The 19,386-nt window shown below is 38.1% G+C and overlaps 1 protein-coding gene across 1 annotated transcript in view; it reads left to right on the top strand.

The window, feature by feature from the left end:
* The window catches only part of EFNA5 (ephrin A5), a 349,660-nt gene that overhangs the window by 311,494 nt on the left and 18,780 nt on the right, over positions 1–19,386 (top strand). The window contains exons 4-5 of the mRNA XM_069962974.1: positions 18,538–18,603; positions 19,016–19,096. Of these exons, the coding sequence (XP_069819075.1) occupies positions 18,538–18,603; positions 19,016–19,096 (147 nt within the window). The remainder of the gene's footprint in view (positions 1–18,537; positions 18,604–19,015; positions 19,097–19,386) is intronic.

The raw sequence follows: 19,386 nt of genomic DNA, 5'->3' as shown, positions 1-19,386 counted from the left end.
GCATTTTTCTTTACGAAGTGAAAAGCTGATTTAATGCATGCTAAAATTATTGAAAAAAGTAGAAGTAGCATATGACCTACGGATGTGAAGTGGGAGGGCTAAGTGGCACTGAAGTCGAGAAGCCCCATCCAGGTGGCACAAACCACCAACAATAAAAAACATTTTTTACTGGACCAAGCACCAAGAAATTTATAGTAAAGTAAGGTATGAAAACTGCAGAATTTAGGCTTTACAGCTGTGTAGAGAAGTCCTCACACAGAAAGGGAGTGATAGTATCACTTTAAGGCTATGTTCACACGTCCGTAGTGCGAACCGCGAATATACGCACGTAGTTTTGAGGTTGATGCGTTTGCTTGAAAGTATACGATATACGCCCGCACAGTGCACACTACGTATGAGCTTACGGCCAGATCGTATACGGTGCCGTGAAAAATGAACAAGACCATTGTTTGAGGACGGAAATGTTGAAACTCACGGCCGTGGATTTCCATGCGGTCCCGTACAAAGTACTTATTTCGGCCAAATTGAACTAGATTTTTCGATCCAATAGGTTCTGTGTGGTTTACGGGGCTGGGCGAAGATTTCCAAGTGAATGACCTGCCTCAGATCGCTTCGAAACAAGCTAGGGTAACTGTACTACGGGCGTATGTTCGCGGTTCGTACGCATCCGGCCGCATGTTAATTTTTCCCACGCCCGTAGTTTCACCCGCACATGTACGGCGGCGTACGATCTACGGACGGAATCATACGCAGTGTGAACATAGCCTAAAGGAAAACATTATTAGGTTTAAAAAAATGGCTGTTTTTTATGCCTATTTTAGGGTGCTTTTTTTATTCTAATGTCACACTCTTATAGACCCATCCTGGAGGTTAGTTTGACAATTCAAAAAAGTCCCCAAAACTCCCTTTAATACATGTTTTTTTTTTTCTTTTTTGTGTACAGCACTATGCAGTATGTGTCTGCTATGTAAGTAAAAGGCAATGAAAAGATAAAAATCTATTCATCTCCTTTGTTTATAGAGCGGCAAAGTATCCCACAGCTCTATTCAGTCTATTTGTTTATCCAGTTTAGCTTGGTTATATATCTGTATTTTTTTAATGCTTCTCTTGTTATTAATCCACATAATAAGCTGACAATCACCCAGTAGCAGTAGCAGCTAGTAAATACAGATGGATTTTAGGATCAGACGGTTATTTTACAATTAGCTATATAAAGACTTTCTTCGTTCCATCTTTGCAAACACTAATCTTCTTTTCAGCCAAAACATTAAACCGGCATAGTTTGTAGTAATTAAATACGACAGTTGGTTATTTCTCTCTCACTTCTGTAGACTCGTCATCCATTCCTTCATAACATGTGTTCCCGTAGTGGGGATCTTATGGAATCAATCAATGAACAAATTGGGAAAACTTTGTAATTGCCTGAATAGAATGAAAAGAGTTTGGTTACCACATATGTGGATAATGCAAAGTTATCTTTACAAATCTTGTTGTCTTATCCCATAAAGCTGCCTGAATGACATTCCTCAGCTGATGGCACATTACCAGACAGACTTATTGAACAGGCAATGTGGTGTGTGGCACAGCTGTGACACAATCGGCCTGCTGAGCAGCACAACACACTAGCCATTTGTTGTCGAGTTCATATTTCATACTGGAGGGAATTTGAAATGATTGAAGACATACTGAAAGTGTTTTATTTACGGGATCCAGTGCATACCAGAACTATGATTTGGCATCAACATCTGCTCTGTGATTATCTCTTTCAAGGCCAGTTTCCTTCCGCTAGCAAAGGTTATCACTTCCAGGAAGTTTTTAACATGGCCATTGTCTGTACTTGTGCATTTTGAAGGGAAATGTAACCTTAAAGTTAAAAATCAGATGGTGACTTCAAAAAAATAAATAAATAAATAAATATCACTGTATGAGGCACACACAGTAGAAAACAAAATTGCAGTCATAATTTTGAGTAAAAATATAACAATGTGTAAAAAGAGAAAAAAAAATGAAAAAATTGTTAAAAAAAAGCAGATGATATAATAAACATGATAATTATTTGTCTGGCCGCACTGAATTATAGCACTGCTAGCGAACTTCCTATTACTTTAATAGAGTTCACTATTGTATTAAAAATACAGCTGTATTTTAACCTAAGTTACAGCCAGGGCCGGCGTCAGCACAAGGCTTACCTGGGCAAGTGCCGGGGCCCACAGAATCTCAAGGGGCCCAGAGAGGGAGAGGGGCCCAGTTTTCTGATGTTCAGCCTGCTCACTATAGTGCAGGGTGAGAACTGAAAATCAGGAGACAGAGCAGGACCTGCACAGAGAAAAGGGATAAGGACCTGATCACATGACCTAAAGGTCCTCAACCTTACAGTGTGGCGAGCAGATTGACAGAGGAGCGCTGTAAGTGCTATGTGTCAGTCAGTCAGTGTCTATGTCAACAATGTATGTTTGTACCTGTTATTGGTGTCTCACGTTATTGTGCATAGTGTGTAAATGAGGGGCCTGCTGAGGCTCTGTTGCTCAAGGGCCCACAAAAACCTGAAGCCAGCCCTGGTTACAGTCACAATTTTTTTTTTTATTTCAAACCACTTTTTTTTTTAATGTTTTTCTTTTCTTTACATGTCTTTTTTTAAAGAAAATTTGTCAGATGATTTTACTTAGTGTATCAGATCTGTCAAGTACTTACCTCTCTTACTTCAACACCACAGTGCCATCATTGGAAGCTGAGCCAATCAGGGAGCGGGCATGACAGGCCAATAAGGCTAGATACTAGGATCCTGGAACTCTATTTAAATGCCTTGATGCCTGAGATCTGTTGCAGTTACCTCACTAGTGCTCTTTATGTGTACTCATCTTTCCTGGAACCCTGATCATTGCCATATCTCTGACTTTGGACCTGACATGCTGTCCTGGTTTCACTCTTGCTTATTTTGACTGCTATTTTGGTTTCTGATTTTGTACTAAGCTGCTCTTTAGGTCTTGGCTTTGACTAGTCTGATTATGCTTTATTGTGTCTTGTGTATTTTGTTTGATTAATGTCCACCCTGACCTTTGTCTGTTAACTCCCTGCCTCCCCTGCATATGGTTCAGTGAAGAGACCATCACCCAGTTGGGGGCCGTCACTTAGAACGGATAGTCCATGTAGGTAGGGACAGGGGCTGTGGGTACCTACCCAGAATATAATTATATGGGCAGGAAGAGGTTAAAATTACATTAATAGCCATATCTTTAGATTCACAAACTATTGCTTGTGAGCTTGTTATGGATGCACCTCAAGAGTGCTGTCATATTGACTGTCTACATCATGGGTCTTCAAACTGCGGCCATCCAGCTGTTTCAAAACCACAACTCCCATCATGCCTGGACAGCTAAAGCTTTGGATTTGGCTGTCCAGGCATGATGGGAAATGTAGTTTTGCAACAGCTGGAGGGCCTCAGTTTGGAGACCCATGGTCTACATTCACTATGTAGCCACTGTGTGATGACCTGTATGACCTGTCATGATCAGTCTATTTTGCCTGCTGAAAAAACTCTTTAAACTAGATTCGATAGGTCCTCCACTAGTCATGTTAAAGTATGACTCTCATGTAAGAACAAGTACAAGGACTATTTGAGCTACATAGACAATAAAAAAAAAATCACATTGGACTCAGCGAAGCATAGACAGAAGTAATTGATATACCTTCAAAGTGATTAAGGTCAACAAGCAAAACTAATATAGAATTGATTGCAATATACTATAATTGGATGGAATCTAGATATAACTAGCTTTCCTTTCAGTCAATGTTTCCCAACAGGATTGTCTCTACAGCAGCTTCTTTAGGCTAGAAATGGGAGTAGGGGTTTCTTTGGAGTGGAAATAATGTTTTGAGGGTTCCTCCTTGTTAATTACATTAGGAATAGCTGTTCTAATCTATTCTTTAGTAGCCGCTGTAATTTAAACAGCTACTAGTCTACTGTATCTCTATAGCACACCCACAGAAGAAACATCTGCATGGAGGACATTATAGAGTAGTACTGGGCAGTGTGTGCTCTGAATAAAGGTCTGGGGCTAGCTATAACACTTACCAAATCTTTAAGTAGCTCTGAATAGGATGTATACACTATGGTAACTATAATATTTTAATAGTTGAACACTAGCTAATAATTTTATGGAACACAAGACTTTAAATCCAGAGTCTGAAAATCTCAAACTTTTTAAAAGTAATGTATATGTAAATTTCTGAAATATAACTTCAAAAACTTGTTTAAAGTGACTGTCAGATCTGTTTTCCCCTCTAGAGGCACAGCCACCATTCAAGCACCTATGTCACTTATTATGTACTGTGCATTTCTGTATCTAGTCTAAAAGTCAAGTTATTTTACACATGTCAAGAGGGTTTAATGCTCTTGTTTGGTGAAAGGATTATTTCAGATACAGAAAAGCGAGTGGCAAGCTGTGTATTTTCTAATAATGTTCTTTCACTGAGACAGATAAATCATATACCGCAATAAATGGAATTGCTAGGACTTAAAAGGAAGCGTTACTTAGAACTTTTATATTTCCAAAACAAGATGTTTTACATTTGAGAGGCGTAATATGCTTCTATATATATCTATTCTAAAGAGGCATTTGTCTAGACATTGCTCAGGATCTGTACCGATAGTCATTTACATGAATAGATTTGTTTCATTTAGTTAAAGAACGTTGCCACTTTGTGTTTTAGATTCCAGGATGTTGGCAGAATTTCTTATGAAATTAACACTACACCACCTACATCTTTCTGATGATCACTTAATAATAAAATCAATGGATTATCCTGTCCATACCTTTTCATTCAGGGCATTTGTGGACTCTAACCTCTTACACCCGGATCAATGTAATCTTCCGGTATGTGGAAAGGATGCGTCAAAAGAATAAGTATCGGAAGAACCCCTTGGGATCTCCAAGATTCAGTGCAACACTTTTAAGGCCAGATGGCAATGTGTTTTAGAGGTTACTTTGAGGCATGTGTACTTTTTTGAGTTCTTCATTGTTCTCTGGGGAAGTCAAGCTAAAGTTCAGCCAGAAATACAGTATCTGTCTAAACATGGCACCTTTTACTGACCTCAAAACGCATGTTTTCAACACAATTTCTGCTATAAATGCTAGTATAGTACTACAGGATGATAAGGTTTCCCTTTTAGTTACTATTATGCTTATTTAAGGCTTGTGGACTGTAACAGAGAAAATACTGGATTACAGTGATGTAGATTTATTATTATTTGAATGTATATATACTTTACACACACACATATACATATATATATATTTATTTATTTATTTATTTTTAGCAGATTAAATTTTTGTTCAGTTGAAAGATGAAAAAATCCACAATTAAAATATCATACCCAACAATCCTTATTCTGAATCCTTATTTTATTAAATCTCATAGCCTTACCCTCATCCCAGGAAATGAAAATAGAGAGGAGGGAAAACTTTATGAATTGTATTGTGTAAAAAAAAAAAAAATCAGTAAAAGCTGCATAGTAAACGTAATCTAAAATGGTAGAGAATTTTACAATTACATTACAATAGGATTGGATTAGGATAGGATTGGGTTCAACTCTTATGAGGCTCGACACACCCATGGTGAAAATTAATTGTATACCACACAGTGGGGGTATGGATCCATTGGTCAGTAGTCTTACTCTGCATACCATAACTGCTCTTTATTAAAAAATGATTGGTGTAAGCATTTATTTTTTGTGGGACTCAAGAACATAGTCAGAGCTGATTTGAGTCCCCCAGCCAAAAAAAAAAAAAAAAAATGGTGTAAAGTAGAATTGTCTTTGTTCCCCCTAGCAACCAATCAGATTCCACCTTTCATTTTTCAAAGAATCTGTGAGGAATCTGATTGGTTGCTAGGGGCAACGGAGCCAATTCTACTTTTCACCAGTTTGATAAATCTCCCCCTATATGCCTAGAACTGGACATATAGTCACTTAACCCTTTAAGGACATGGCCCATTTTCGTTTTTACGTTTTCGGTTTTTCCTCCTTGTGTTTAAAAGGTCATAGCACTTGCATTTTTCCACCTATAAACCCCCATGACCCCTTATTTTTTGCGTCACTAATTGTACTTTGCAATTACAGGCTGAATTTTTGCATAAAGTACACTGCAAAACCAGAAAAAAATTCGAAGTGTGGTGAAATTGAAAAAAAAAACGCATTTCTTTTATTTGGGGGAAATGTGTTTTTACGCCATTCACCCTGGGGTAAAACTGACTTGTTATGCATGTTCCTCAAGTCGTTACGATTAAAACGATATATAACATGTATAACTTATATTGTATCTGATGGCCTGTAAAAAATTCAAACCGTTGTTAACCAATATACGTTCCTTAAAATCGCTCCATTCCCAGGCTTATAGCGCTTTTATCCTTTGGTCTATGGGGCTGTGCGAGGTGTCATTTTTTGCGCCATGATTTGATCTTTCTATCGGTACCTTGATTGCCCATATACGTCTTTTTGATCGCTTTTTATTACATTTTTTCTGGATTTGATGCGACCAAAAATGCGCAATTTTGCACTTTGGGATTTTTTTGCGCTGACGCCGTTTACCGTACGAGATCAGGAATGTGATTAATTAATAGTTCGGGCGATTACGCACGCGGCGATAGCAAACATGTTTATTTATTTATTTATTTGTTTACTTTTATTTAAAACCTGGGAAAAGGGGGGTGATTCAGACTTTTATTAGGGGAGGGGGCTTTTTACTATTAACAACACTTTTTTTTTTTTTTTTACACATATACTAGAAGCCCCCCTGGGGGACTTCTAGTATATACACTTGGATCTCTCATTGAGATCTCTGCAGCATAGATATGCTGCAGAGATCCATGAGATCGGCACTCGTTTGCTTTCGGCTGCTGCAGCCGGAAGTAAACGAGTGCCGAGCCGAGGACGGCGCCATCTTGGACGCGTCCCCGGCCGGCATCAGTAACGGAGATCGCTCCTCCGGGACAAGGTCCCGGAGGAGCGATCTCCCCCACTAGACACCAGGGAAACGTTGCCTCCGGTAATCGGAGGCAGCTGTCAACTTTGACAGCTGCCTCCGATTAGCTAATTAGCGGGCACGGCGATCAGACCGTGCCCGCTAATAGCGGCGGTCCCGGGCTACACGCGGCACCCGGGATCGCGGCACTTCAAAGCGGGGCCGCCGCGCGGCCCCGCTTTGAAGTGCAAGTGAGGACATAGGACGTACCGGTACGTCCTATGTCCTTAAGAGGTTAAAGACTGTTTATATCTAGTGTAAGTACGAGTATAAATTAGATGTGAACATACCCTATGACTATTTTCTGTATGCACTTGTATTACATACGTTCACACAACGTTTTTTCCTCTTCGTTTAAAATAACATCAGTCATTTTGCTGTCTGTGTAATGACGGCTGTTGGTACATTATTCTAGTTTAGGTGGGCTCATTGCCCTTTTGGTGTGTCTTTAATTGAAAAGTCTATTGAATTTAAAAGTAAAAACGGTGAAAGGATGAAAAAAAGAAAAACTGTGTGAGCAACTAAAAAATAACGTCTGCTGTTTGCAAAAGACGTCCAAAAATAATTGCCATGATCATTATTTTCACATCAGCGCAGACAATGTCGGTCATTTTATACACTCTGTCCATTGGACGTTCATCATCCCATCAACTTCAATGCATTGCAGTCAGTTAAATTGCGGCAATAATGGACATCTTTTTAAATAATAAAAGCGGACGCCTTTTCTCTTTTTTTTTTTTACGTTGTGTGAACATAGCCATAGCATAGCTGATTATACTTTTAAATACATGAAAAAAAAAGTTATGCTGATATATACCAAGCAGGCGTATGTAAAAAAAAAAGAACATCTTTTTGACATATGGCTAGCTTATTGTTACTATATACAGTAAAGCATAAACACCTTACATATACACTTAACATGGAATGAACATAGAAAAGTCTACAGAATTCTATAATTTGCATATTAAAAAGTAAATTTCGACCTTATTGTAGTACGTGTGAATAGAAACCAGAATGCAGTTTCAAACAGATTCCTGACCTACATTTATCAGCTGAAACATTACAAGTAAATGCAGCTTTTTCTTTTCTATTTAATGTTCTTTTTATTGAATAGCAAAAATAAAAAATAAAAAAATAACAGCAAGTTTCCATCCATTGGTTCATAAGTATTTCATAGTTAACAATTACCATGGAACATTCTTACATGAAACGGCTTTACAAAGAAGAATATAATTGTACTCGACAGGCACAGTAAAACACGTACCAGATGACAATCTAATTGTGAATGGGATCTCATTGACAACTGTATAACTATATAAAAAATCCCTTATTTTATGAATATGATGTTATTTTTTATAGTTTTTTTTAACCTAGAAAACAAACATTCCCTTCCTTGGATTAGAAGTTGTGCGTTTGTTAACAGTGGACATTTCATCAATAATTCTTCAGGAAGTTTATCCACAGAACCTAAGAGACTGAACTTTAGATTCAACACTTAATCAATATTCTAATTTTTCGGAGCTTTGACACTACATAGATCGGAGATCACTAAAGCTTTATGCTGCTAATGTACTGTGCGTTGAAGATTCCGATACAAATTTAATAGAATCTAGAAATTTCTATCTACATGTACAAACAACTTAATTTTACCAGGGAGTAGGCGGCCGCTCATGTTTATTTTGTCACTTTATTTACGATAAGAATCATACCCATCGCTGCCAGCATACTATCGCTCATTTCAGGAAACCAGTGAAATAAACATTTGTGGCTTGGGCATGATAGAATTCTGAACTAGCCTAACATGGGTGTCTGTAGTTTTTTTTATTATTATTATTTAAGACTGCAATGTGTAGAAATAAAATTGTTGGCCCAGTTTGGGTTTTTTGCAGAATTCATTTGTGGTGCGAAATAGAAATAAATGTGAAAATAAAACAATAAAAGGCAAATATTATTGGTACTCTTTTTTCATCCATTAATAGAAAATATAAGTCTATATTATGGAATTTTCTCATCGGAGGAACACAGTTTCTTTTTTCATAGATTTGAAAACCATAGACACACTCATACCCATATATATATATATATATATATATATATATATATATATATATATATATACTCATTGCCTTCTGGTTTGATGGTTTGAGTCAAATACTATTACATTATGCATGTCTGGACCTTTTTCTGATATCTACTTTGTTTTAGTTGTACAGTCCTGGTTATCAGAGGTTGCACGTTAAGGGCTTCTTGACCTATGAAACAGCCACGCAGCTGCTTCCTTATAGTGCCACTAAGATTTAAACACCTTCCATGCTCCTGGCATCATATCAATACATGATGCCGGGCGAGGAATGAGTCTACTTCAGGGCTGCCCTGTCCACAGTTTCCTGAGAATATGGGATGTGGGAATAAGCCATAAAAAGGGACACCCCAAATTGTGCTGTTATCACAAGGATATCTATATAATTCCAATAATCATACATTGATCAAAAGCTTCTATTTGGCTGCAATCTGACAGTTATACAACCCATTCTTACAGGTGTATAACTTGTAGAGGACAACACTATCCTGATCATCACATGGCTGCATATTATTGCTGATGTGGAATACTGAGACACCAAGACTTATCTAGAAAAAAAAGAAAAAATTGGCAGCACCTCTATGCCTCTGTTAACACTGCAGGTTGCACACTGCTTGTAGCATAAGTGAAGACAAAAATACAAAAAGTGCAACAGCATCCCACAGATGCAAGATCTTACCGTATATTCCCCCCCCCCCCCCCCCTCGGTTTACACACGATAAAAACCTGCTTTATAGGTTTTAAAAAAATGAGGATCTTAGTAAACTATTTGATCAGAGTGTACTATGTCACCACGTTAAGGTGTCCTCAGAGACATGGTCCCTACTCTTGCATTTTCACACTAGCAATGGCCTCTCCTGGGTTGAATAATTATACAACTGGGCAGATAGAAGCCTAATGATGTCTTTTTATAGCACCCTTAAGACATGGGTGGTGTGCAAGCCAAAAGGAGGTAGCCCCCCCCCCCCCCACACACACACACATTCAACAGAAAAAAAAGAAAAAATTGGCAGCACCTCTATGCCTCTGTTCACACTGTAGGTTGCACGCTTCTTGTGGCTTAAGTGAAGACAAAAATATAAATGTACAACAACAACCCACAGATGCAAGATCTTACTGTATATACTCCACCCGGTGTACACATGATAAAAACCAAGACTACTCTGTTCCTGGATAGCTCCTTTAAATGGGTTATCTAGTGTTAAAGAAACATGGCCACTTTCTTCCAGAGACAACACGACTCTTGTTTGCAGTTTAGGTAGCTGTGGTTTGCAATTGAAAAGGTTGTCCAGACAAAACTAACTAGGGGACAAGAAAGAGAACACAGGGGTGGGGTGTGTGTTTCTGACCATCGTACTCCCCGTCGATCTCCGTATTGGCCTCTGGCTCTTTTGTTATAGATGCAGCCGCAGGAATGGCACAAGACCTGCAGCTCTCTTCATTCCTTTGGGGCTGCCAGAGAGTGCCAAGTACACCACTCGCCTCTTTCCGTAGGGATGAATGGAGCCGCAGGTCATGTGTCGTACCTGCAGCTGTATTTATAACAAAGGAGTCGGGGGCTAATACAGAGATTGGCAGGGGTTATGGAGGTCAGACCCCCCCCCCCCCCCCGCGCAAACTCTTTTTTGTTCCCTATCCTGTGGCTAGAGGACAAGTTAATTTTGCGTGGACAACCTCTTTAACCTCCATTCACTGTAGTGGAACTGAATTGCACAACCGCTCCAAAACTGGAGACAAGAGTGGTCTATAAAAGAGAGTGGCCATGTTTTTTTTAACGCTTGACAACCCCTTTAACTTTAAACATTACTATAGCTTCTTTCAAGTCCTATCTAGTACAATATTTACAGTACTGCATGTACATATAATTACAATATCCTTTTATTCTAAAGAGCAGCTTGTCCTATCACTCGCCTACTCCTGATATTACACCTAATATTACATCTGGCGAAAATTATCCTACTCAATCATGACACATAGACTAATAACCAAACCGACAAACCGATATCTTCGTATCACTCACATCCTATTAACCAGTCATGTTTTATTGAATTTATTATTACATATTTTGCATGATCAGGTAATTTTACTATAATAAGATTTTTTTTTTAAGGCACTGTAGCATCACAGCAGTTCACAAAGAACTTCTACTATCAAAGAGCTAAGCAGAGTATTTAATAGAGCTTGGTTGTAAGTGTTTTTGTTCCAGCAGAGCTGATAGATTCATCTCCATCTGTTCCATATTCATAACAAAGTAGCTAGCTTACAGGAGGGCTGACTTCCCTAGAGTAGAATAGAAATGATCTTTTCAACACACAATAAAAAGACTCACGCATGGTCACTTAAACTATGTTGAGAGAGCAGTAAGTGCTGAGGGCAATTCACCACTGACTTCACCTATAGCATACTATCGTCCCCTTACATACGTTTCTTTGACATGCTGAAAGTCCTTTATGTGCTTTTCCTTCTATAGCAACATTTGGTGTAGTGCTAGTAAATTGCCGCTTTTAAAAAGCAGGAAATTATGTGTAATTAAATGTCGCTTTCGAGGCAAACCCACAAAAGTTATTTTTTTCTGCCCCATCTCCCTTTACTATTAGGTGATAAAACTGTTCCCTGTATCCTGCGCGGTTTCGTATCTCTACCTTTATAATCTGCAATTTCCCAAAGCTTCAATAGCCCATGCCAATTTTATGATGACTCCATATGTAGATGGTGAATGGAAAATTAAAATGCAGACTTAGACCAAGTGCCTTCAATAAAGTGAAAGACGAGGCAACGTACAGTCACACAGAACTGAGCACCGATGATTTCCACTAGAAACCGTTAAAGGAGCTATTGAACGTGTTCTTATTATATGTGTAATTTCACTCAACTAATACTTCTTGTCTCAGTGCTATCACCATCGTGACTCCCTTTAATCGGGCTTCAATTGAAGCAGTATGTTATTCAGTGTCATATAATATGCCTGGAACATTTTTTGCTGCTGCCAGATATCATTTGGAATTGTTTTAAATTTCCTAATTTTTATCTTTAATCGGTCTGCTCTCCTTCATTTGGTGATTATTCCTATGTAACTTTGTAATTCTATGGAAAGGTGAATAAGAAGAAAGCTTCAATAAAATTATTGTATTCAATAGTTATTTTTTCTGCATGCTCTATTAACAGGGAATAGTCCATTCTTTGATCCTTGGCTCTGCCTTTTATGCAATAAGTAATTGTTTAATTAATAATAACTGCTTAAAGGAGAAGTCTGGCCATTTTGAAAATCTGGCGGCCGGCAAGGGGGAATTTAGTAACAGACACAAACTTACTTCTCACCATGCCCACAGTGAGTGGTGGGACTGCCCTCAGGACCCTCTGCCGGTCTCCAGAATCTCCTTTGCTGCCAACATCACAACCCGGCTGATTAACAGCCCACTCAGCCAGTCAATGACTGGGCCGGAACGTTGTTCTATTCACTGATTAGCTGAGTGGGCTCTCCATCAGCTGGGTCCGGCATTTTGCCCCGTCATCACAACTCGAGGGAAAATTACTTCCAGCGGGACACAGGGAGAGGTAAGTGTGCACTTGTTATCAAATTTCCCTCTGCCTCTGCCAGCTGCCAAATTTTTAAAATGACTGAGCGGCTAGTTCCTGCCGGTTCCTGGTGATATAGGAATCGGAGGCTACGGTGAGCTATGGATCTGCGGCTGTTATGTTGTGTTTTGCTCTGTTTACCAAACACTTGTGCTGCACATTAATCATATATGGCATAGAAATCTCCACATGCATATGTCTGTGGTATCCAAGCAGTTCAATGGGTCTGAAATATGCAAAAAAAAAAATATATATTTTTTTTTTTTTTTTTTGTGGTGATTTCTGCTGAACACAATAAAGGAGCAGGGACACCTATCAAAGATAGGAGTCTCTGATTCTATACACCGACATATGAGGGCATATGCTCATCAACATACTATTCTTCAAAAAATTTTGAGGTAAAAATAATAAATATGTCTTACAAACAGACTTTTATAATGTTTGTCTTATTTACTCCAGTTGGCTTAACATAAGCCCCGTTGTAAAATTGTACATGTAAAATAATATACCTTATGACCACTGCGTCCCATTATAATACAAAGTAAGCCCAACGCCCACAGTCTAAGGCTATGTTCACACAATGTCTTTTTTAAATCTCTTCACATCCATTTTTTTAGACGGACGTCATGTTTGCACCAAAACACAACCAGTTTATGCAAATGACAGTGAACATTGTCTAAGTATGATTAGATTCATTGCAACTTTTACAAACAACTATTGTTCAGCCATTAGTTATTTCTCCCATCCAGCCCCTATCTTCCCCATAAACAGCAACAAGCAGCATGAATATGGCATATCTCACCCAGAACAAAGGGGTTAGGTGGTGATTTTTCATCACGCCTGACCCCTATTTCCACTGACTTCATCTGTCAGTGGTTGATTGGGAGAACCCCATACACCTTACACCAACGGAAGAACCCACCGCAAGCCAACAAAAGTATAAGGTGTATGTAACAATATTGAAACAGATTTTTTTTTATCTACTATGGATTTTATTCATAATTTCTATTTTAAAGATTTATTCCCTTTTTATCATATTGTAGCAAATGTTTAAAATAATTTACACCCAGATTACTATGTCTAAGTGTAGGTCAAGCAAACCTTTTGCTTTTGTTAGCGGTAATGAAAAGTCAATGATTGGGACATGTAGGAGACAGATGCATTGCTTGTTGTTTTGTAGACGTTCCGTCATGTTTTATTATCTTTATGTCAGATTATCTATGTACTGTCACGTATTATTAGTGTTCTATCATGACTATTTTTGTTTTTCCTAATATATTACTAAAGGATAATCAGATTTCATTTTGCACCAGTCAAATCCAATCCTGACTTGATTCAATGGGAAATAAATAATCTCATAGAGCCGATGCGTTATACAGGAGCCACTGAATAGCTAATACTTTTCCTGTTTGTTAACAACATACTGTCATTGTCCAGACTGCAGGTTATCAGATTAGTGTGTGTTACAGATTATAAATTGTCAGTTTTTATATGACCAGTGATGTTTTTATGTTTATTACAGTACATTTGTATATAGTCTAGATTGTATAGGAAACCTAAAGTATTCTCAAGGAAGCGCGGACCTAATGCTATCATCTTATCATATGTGGTTGTCCTTTTCATTGAATGTTGTGTCCAAGATTTTATTTTTTATATAATCTCTGCCTCTCAAAATTTTTGCATGTAATGCTGACAGAATATAATACAATTTCTTATCAAAATCATTGAATCTGCTTTTAGAGTTAAAGGCAAATTGTTTTCTAAAAGATTTAAACTCCTTGTGCTCCCCGGAATGGCTAAATGCTTAACCCAAATGAATATTTGCCATTGTATAAAAAAAAATGCAATGTATATGGTGCAATTTGCATGTAGGCGCAGAATTCTACACTTGCTCTGGAGCAGGTCTAGATTTTTGCTACAATTTACATCTGCTGGCAGGCAAAAATCATAATAAATTAGGCACGGGAAGTGGTACCCCCCGCGCCCCCTGTCCACCCATAGGCAAGCTGTACACCAAGGTAAAGGTGCAGATTTTCTGTGTCTTTTCTGTGACAAAAACTTAAAAATAAATAAGAATCAACTCACTCAATCAACCAACCGATCCCACTTTTTTGGGATGTAAACTCATAGGCTCCCTCAGCCAATCAGTGAACAGTGCTGGGACAGCCATATTTTAAACATTTTGCAGCATATCCTTATCCATTTACAGCATATCCATACATTGTGATGGGAATACACCTTTCTATGTTCACACATCGTTTAACAGCGTACGTTACACAGCAACAGGCACTGTGAAACAGCCGGCCGCCGGGCTGCACTTAGCCTGTTTCTGCAGCTGATACCTCTGTATCGGCTGCAGGAACGTTCTTTTTTCACAATTGATTTGCGCGAACCGTTGGGCATGCCCACAAATCATTTAGCCATTTACCTCAATGCAATGTATGGCAGCCGCTGCACATTGCATTGTGTGAACAGCTGATATTTCTGGACACTGTTCAGTGAACAGCGCCCGGAAATAAATGACAGACACATTATTCTAACGCCCATTCTAAAGAACAGGCATTAGAATAACGATATGTGAACACAGCGGGCGGCATTGCATTGACTTCAATGCAATGCCGCCCCTACAGTAAAGAACGGACGCTGAGGCCATTGCAATCAGCATCCGTTCTTTACCAATAAAAGACGATGTGTGAACCTAGCCGTAATTGAGGTTCATAGTCAAACAGAAACTATTCTAACAGTCAATAAAATGAAAATATTTTTTATCTAGACCTTTGGATCTTTCAGAACTCCTTCAAAAGGATCCACACACGTAATTGTACGTAAAATGGACAGCTAGTCAAGTTAGAAAAGGAAAAATGACTTTTTTTATGTAAGTGTATTTCTTAGAGAGCTTGTTTTGAACTAAAATGCCTCAAAAGATTGGTGAATAAAAGGTCACAGGCAGACTGAGATATAGTAAGGTCGTATGGAAGTCAATGGTGCAGTCTTCAACATATACATATATACATAACTCAACCCATTTTCATTATGCTGAATAATAATTATTGGAATGTCTCCACAAATATTTTTTTAATTATGTTAACAATATTTTTTTGCTTAGGAAGAATTTTTGTTTAGGGGGAAAAAATTACAATAATTTTATCTTGATTTTTGCAGCTGACAACCTTTCATATTTAAAGATTCATGGAATATTTACTTGTGCATATTGTGGCTTTAGTACAAGGCATGCTTGCTTTCCTCTTGATTTGCATAGCAAACAGGAAAGAATGAAAGGATAGAGAAAGGAAAGGTCAAAATCTTATTACAGAGAGGATGATATGGAGGTGTTCTCTATAGGCCTGGCCAGTGTATTAATATTGTAATACATACAAACAATACTCTTACACTTTGATCATTTATTAATATTAGTAATGTTCAGTTTAAACACATTTGCTTTCATTTGCTCAGTACATGTTTATACATTATGCATACAGATAATAAGAAGGGTAAATGCAAAGAGCTGAACAATAATCGTATACATATTCACATGTTCAGCTATCCTGCTTTATATAGACCTTCAGCCAATAACTATAAATGTTAGCGATTGACAATCTCTGTTAGTAAATTTGCAAGCATTGATATCCATAAATGCATAGTCCATTCGGAGTCAATAAAGTAGGAAACATACAAGACAGCATTTAACCCGCTCAGTAGATAACACTAGCAGATGCATAGTGCTAGGAGGTACAGAGATACCCTTACTGCACATATAGCGTCAACACATTTCACAGAGAAGTCACACACAATCTAAGTAAAAAAATATTCTTGGGTGAGTGCAACATATTGTAATCCACGATCCTACTGCTGCATGCTAACAGTCCTACATATTTCATGTAGGAACTCAGTGCTACAAGATAGCAGTCTTAACCACTAAGCCACCATACTGGTCTTAAAGTGTCACTGTTTATTTTTTTTATTTTTTTGCAGAGATCTGCAGAGATTTGCTGAATAACCCCTTTAAGATTCATGAAGAAAAAATGATATGGTTTTATATGGAGGGCCTTATAAAGATTACAGATTTAATTCACTGCCATAACCCTGTCTTACTATCTTACTATCCACAACAAAGGAATTGTAGCTTGGTGCCAGTGCCCTGACACCGAGCTTCTGTAAAGGTGGGGATATACCTTTAATAACTGTCAGCTGAACATTTTCCGTCCAGCCACAAAAGTATAAAGTGTATGGGGACATTAGCACAGGCTGGATGGCCCTCCACTAGCTACATCCCTTTCTGGACTATTCCATGTCTCTTTGATGGAACATGCTCTAAACTTCTAGTAGAGTGGGCATATAGCAGAAGTACTGAAGTGTAGTTGACTCATCATGCAGATTATATTTGTCCCAGTCACTTGTTTTTCTGTAGCTTAAGTTGTTTTTGATGCCAAACTGAAAAAGCTGCGCGTGAAATGAATTGACACACAGGATGTGTTGATTATTATATTGTGCCAAATAATTCCTTTCCTTCTCTCACTTCTAAAACACTTATGCTTATAAAGTTGATTCATCAGAACACAATGCTATTTGTTGCTATGTGGAGACAAAGTGAGAGTAAAACTCTTAGTAGCAAACTTCAGTTACTTTACAAACACTGACTATAAACCCCATGAGATTGCTCTCTAATGTTACATCATTTACCTACAGTGTGAATGTTGCAAATGTTGGTGCACATTTATATTGAAAGAGTGGATATTTTAGAAGAGTTTCCAAAACTCTTATCAGGGTTATTTTCCTAGGTAACCCCTATCACAAGTCTTTCTCCCCCAATCTTGGAGTCCCTTATCAGCTAGAAGCAAATTTAAAATTTATTGAGTAGACTAAAGTCAATGGGTATGCATTAGAACACCCTTTTGACAGTATCAAAATGTATACTGGCACAGAGGCTCAAAATGTTACGGGAATGTGGCCTAACCAAGGTATGCCCTTACGGTGTATAATAGACAGTCTCTTAGACCTGATAATTGTATTTTGGTTGTAAATACCATTACCATGAATTCATTTGAAAAGTCTTCTCTGTTTCTTCAAGCTGGATAAATATTTTCATCTATGCAATAATTCAGCTCATAACATGGAACCTTTATCATGCAGAAAGGTAACGTAAGCTGACCCAATAGGACTTATTTTAGACCATTTTAGTATAGGCCATCTGTTACCATTGGGTGGCTCATTCAAGATACATAGGATTTAAGATAGAGGTAGGTCAAAAACTTTAGCTGATATGTTGAAAAACTTTGGTTTCTGCTTGGATGTAGTCATAGCCATTTTGAAGAAATTTCCATCTATTCACAAATTTTTGCAAAAAGAATGACAATTTTTGCTTCATATTGACATCACATTATAAGATGTATTTTCTGTAAGTCAAAGGGTCTGTCTCAGGTCCGCTCAGCCACTCAGTGAAGGAGGCGGGATCTGAGCGGACTTAAAACGGATCTCGCCTCCTTCACTGAGTGGCTGAGCGGACCTGAGACATCAGGTCTCGGGCCCGTGTCAGACACCCAAAAGCGGCCGGGAACCGGGAACCGGAGCGCTGCGATGCGGGACCTACCGCTGGAACCGGGGAGGTGAGTGGACGTCTTTTCCCTCGGCCACCTCCTCACCGGTCCCAGCACAAAAGTGCCCCCCCCCGCTGGAGTACCCCTTTAAGAACCTCATTTATTGTTTAGTAAGGACCATTGTCTGGTAACAGTTTTTTGATGTGATGTGGCTTAGTAGGTGAATGCACTTTTTTAACTATTGCCTAGAGCGAGAAAGCATAATTGAAATTTGTCAAATTTTTATCAGAAAAAATTACTGAACCAATTTGTTTTCTTTGTCCTTCAGCTTCAGCAATCCCAGACAATGGAAGAAGATCCTGCTTAAAACTCAAAGTCTACGTACGGCCACAAAGTAAGTCTATTTCCTCTGCTTCATTGGGTGGCCACAAATGCATGTTTTAATGTGTGCCTCAAGAGCCTTCCAGTTTTTTTTTATTGTAAAGCCTTGTGTGATACCTCCACATCTGTGGTTTATTTTGCCTTATAATTTCTAATCATTCCTCATTGAGCATTATTAAATACATGACACTTGCTAACTTGTTGTTTCTCAGATGTTTCATATGTCTAGTTTACTCAAATAAAAGCACAATTTGGCATTCCAGAAATGCCCTGTAAATCCAAGTAAAAGAACAACAACAAAATTTATAATTTAGAACAAAAAAAAAAAAAAAAAGAAAAGAAAAAAAAAAAGAGATAAAATAAAAGTGATGGAGTTTAAAAGATCTCACTAACGTATTTGGCTGTTATCTCTATTTTTATTATAGACAACTGTTTGAAAACTATAGGTGTTCATGACCGTGTTTTCGATGTTAACGACAAAGTAGAAAATTCATTAGAACCAGCAGGTTAGTATGTTTAGAGAATATCTTTTTAACCGATTTATCCTTCCCTTTGGTCTTTCTTATTTCCAGCCTTGCATGTCTTGCATGATGTTGGTGCTATTGCTGTCATGGTAAACCTCATTTCCTTAGAATGCTATAAAAGTGCATGAAAGACACGGCTGTATTTCCTGAATGCCTTGTTTATTCTGCTATTGGTAAACATATCTTTATAAACCAGCCACTAGCTCTGTCTATGTCCGTCCTTTTGCATGCTGATGCATAGAGCCCCTCTTACTGTTCTATGTGTATAGAAT

Source organism: Dendropsophus ebraccatus, chromosome 3 (genome assembly GCF_027789765.1).
Source record: "Dendropsophus ebraccatus isolate aDenEbr1 chromosome 3, aDenEbr1.pat, whole genome shotgun sequence".
Taxonomy (NCBI): Eukaryota; Metazoa; Chordata; class Amphibia; order Anura; family Hylidae; genus Dendropsophus; species Dendropsophus ebraccatus.
The sequence above is the reverse complement of the archived record's forward strand: the minus strand, read 5'-3'. Positions and strand labels throughout refer to the sequence as shown.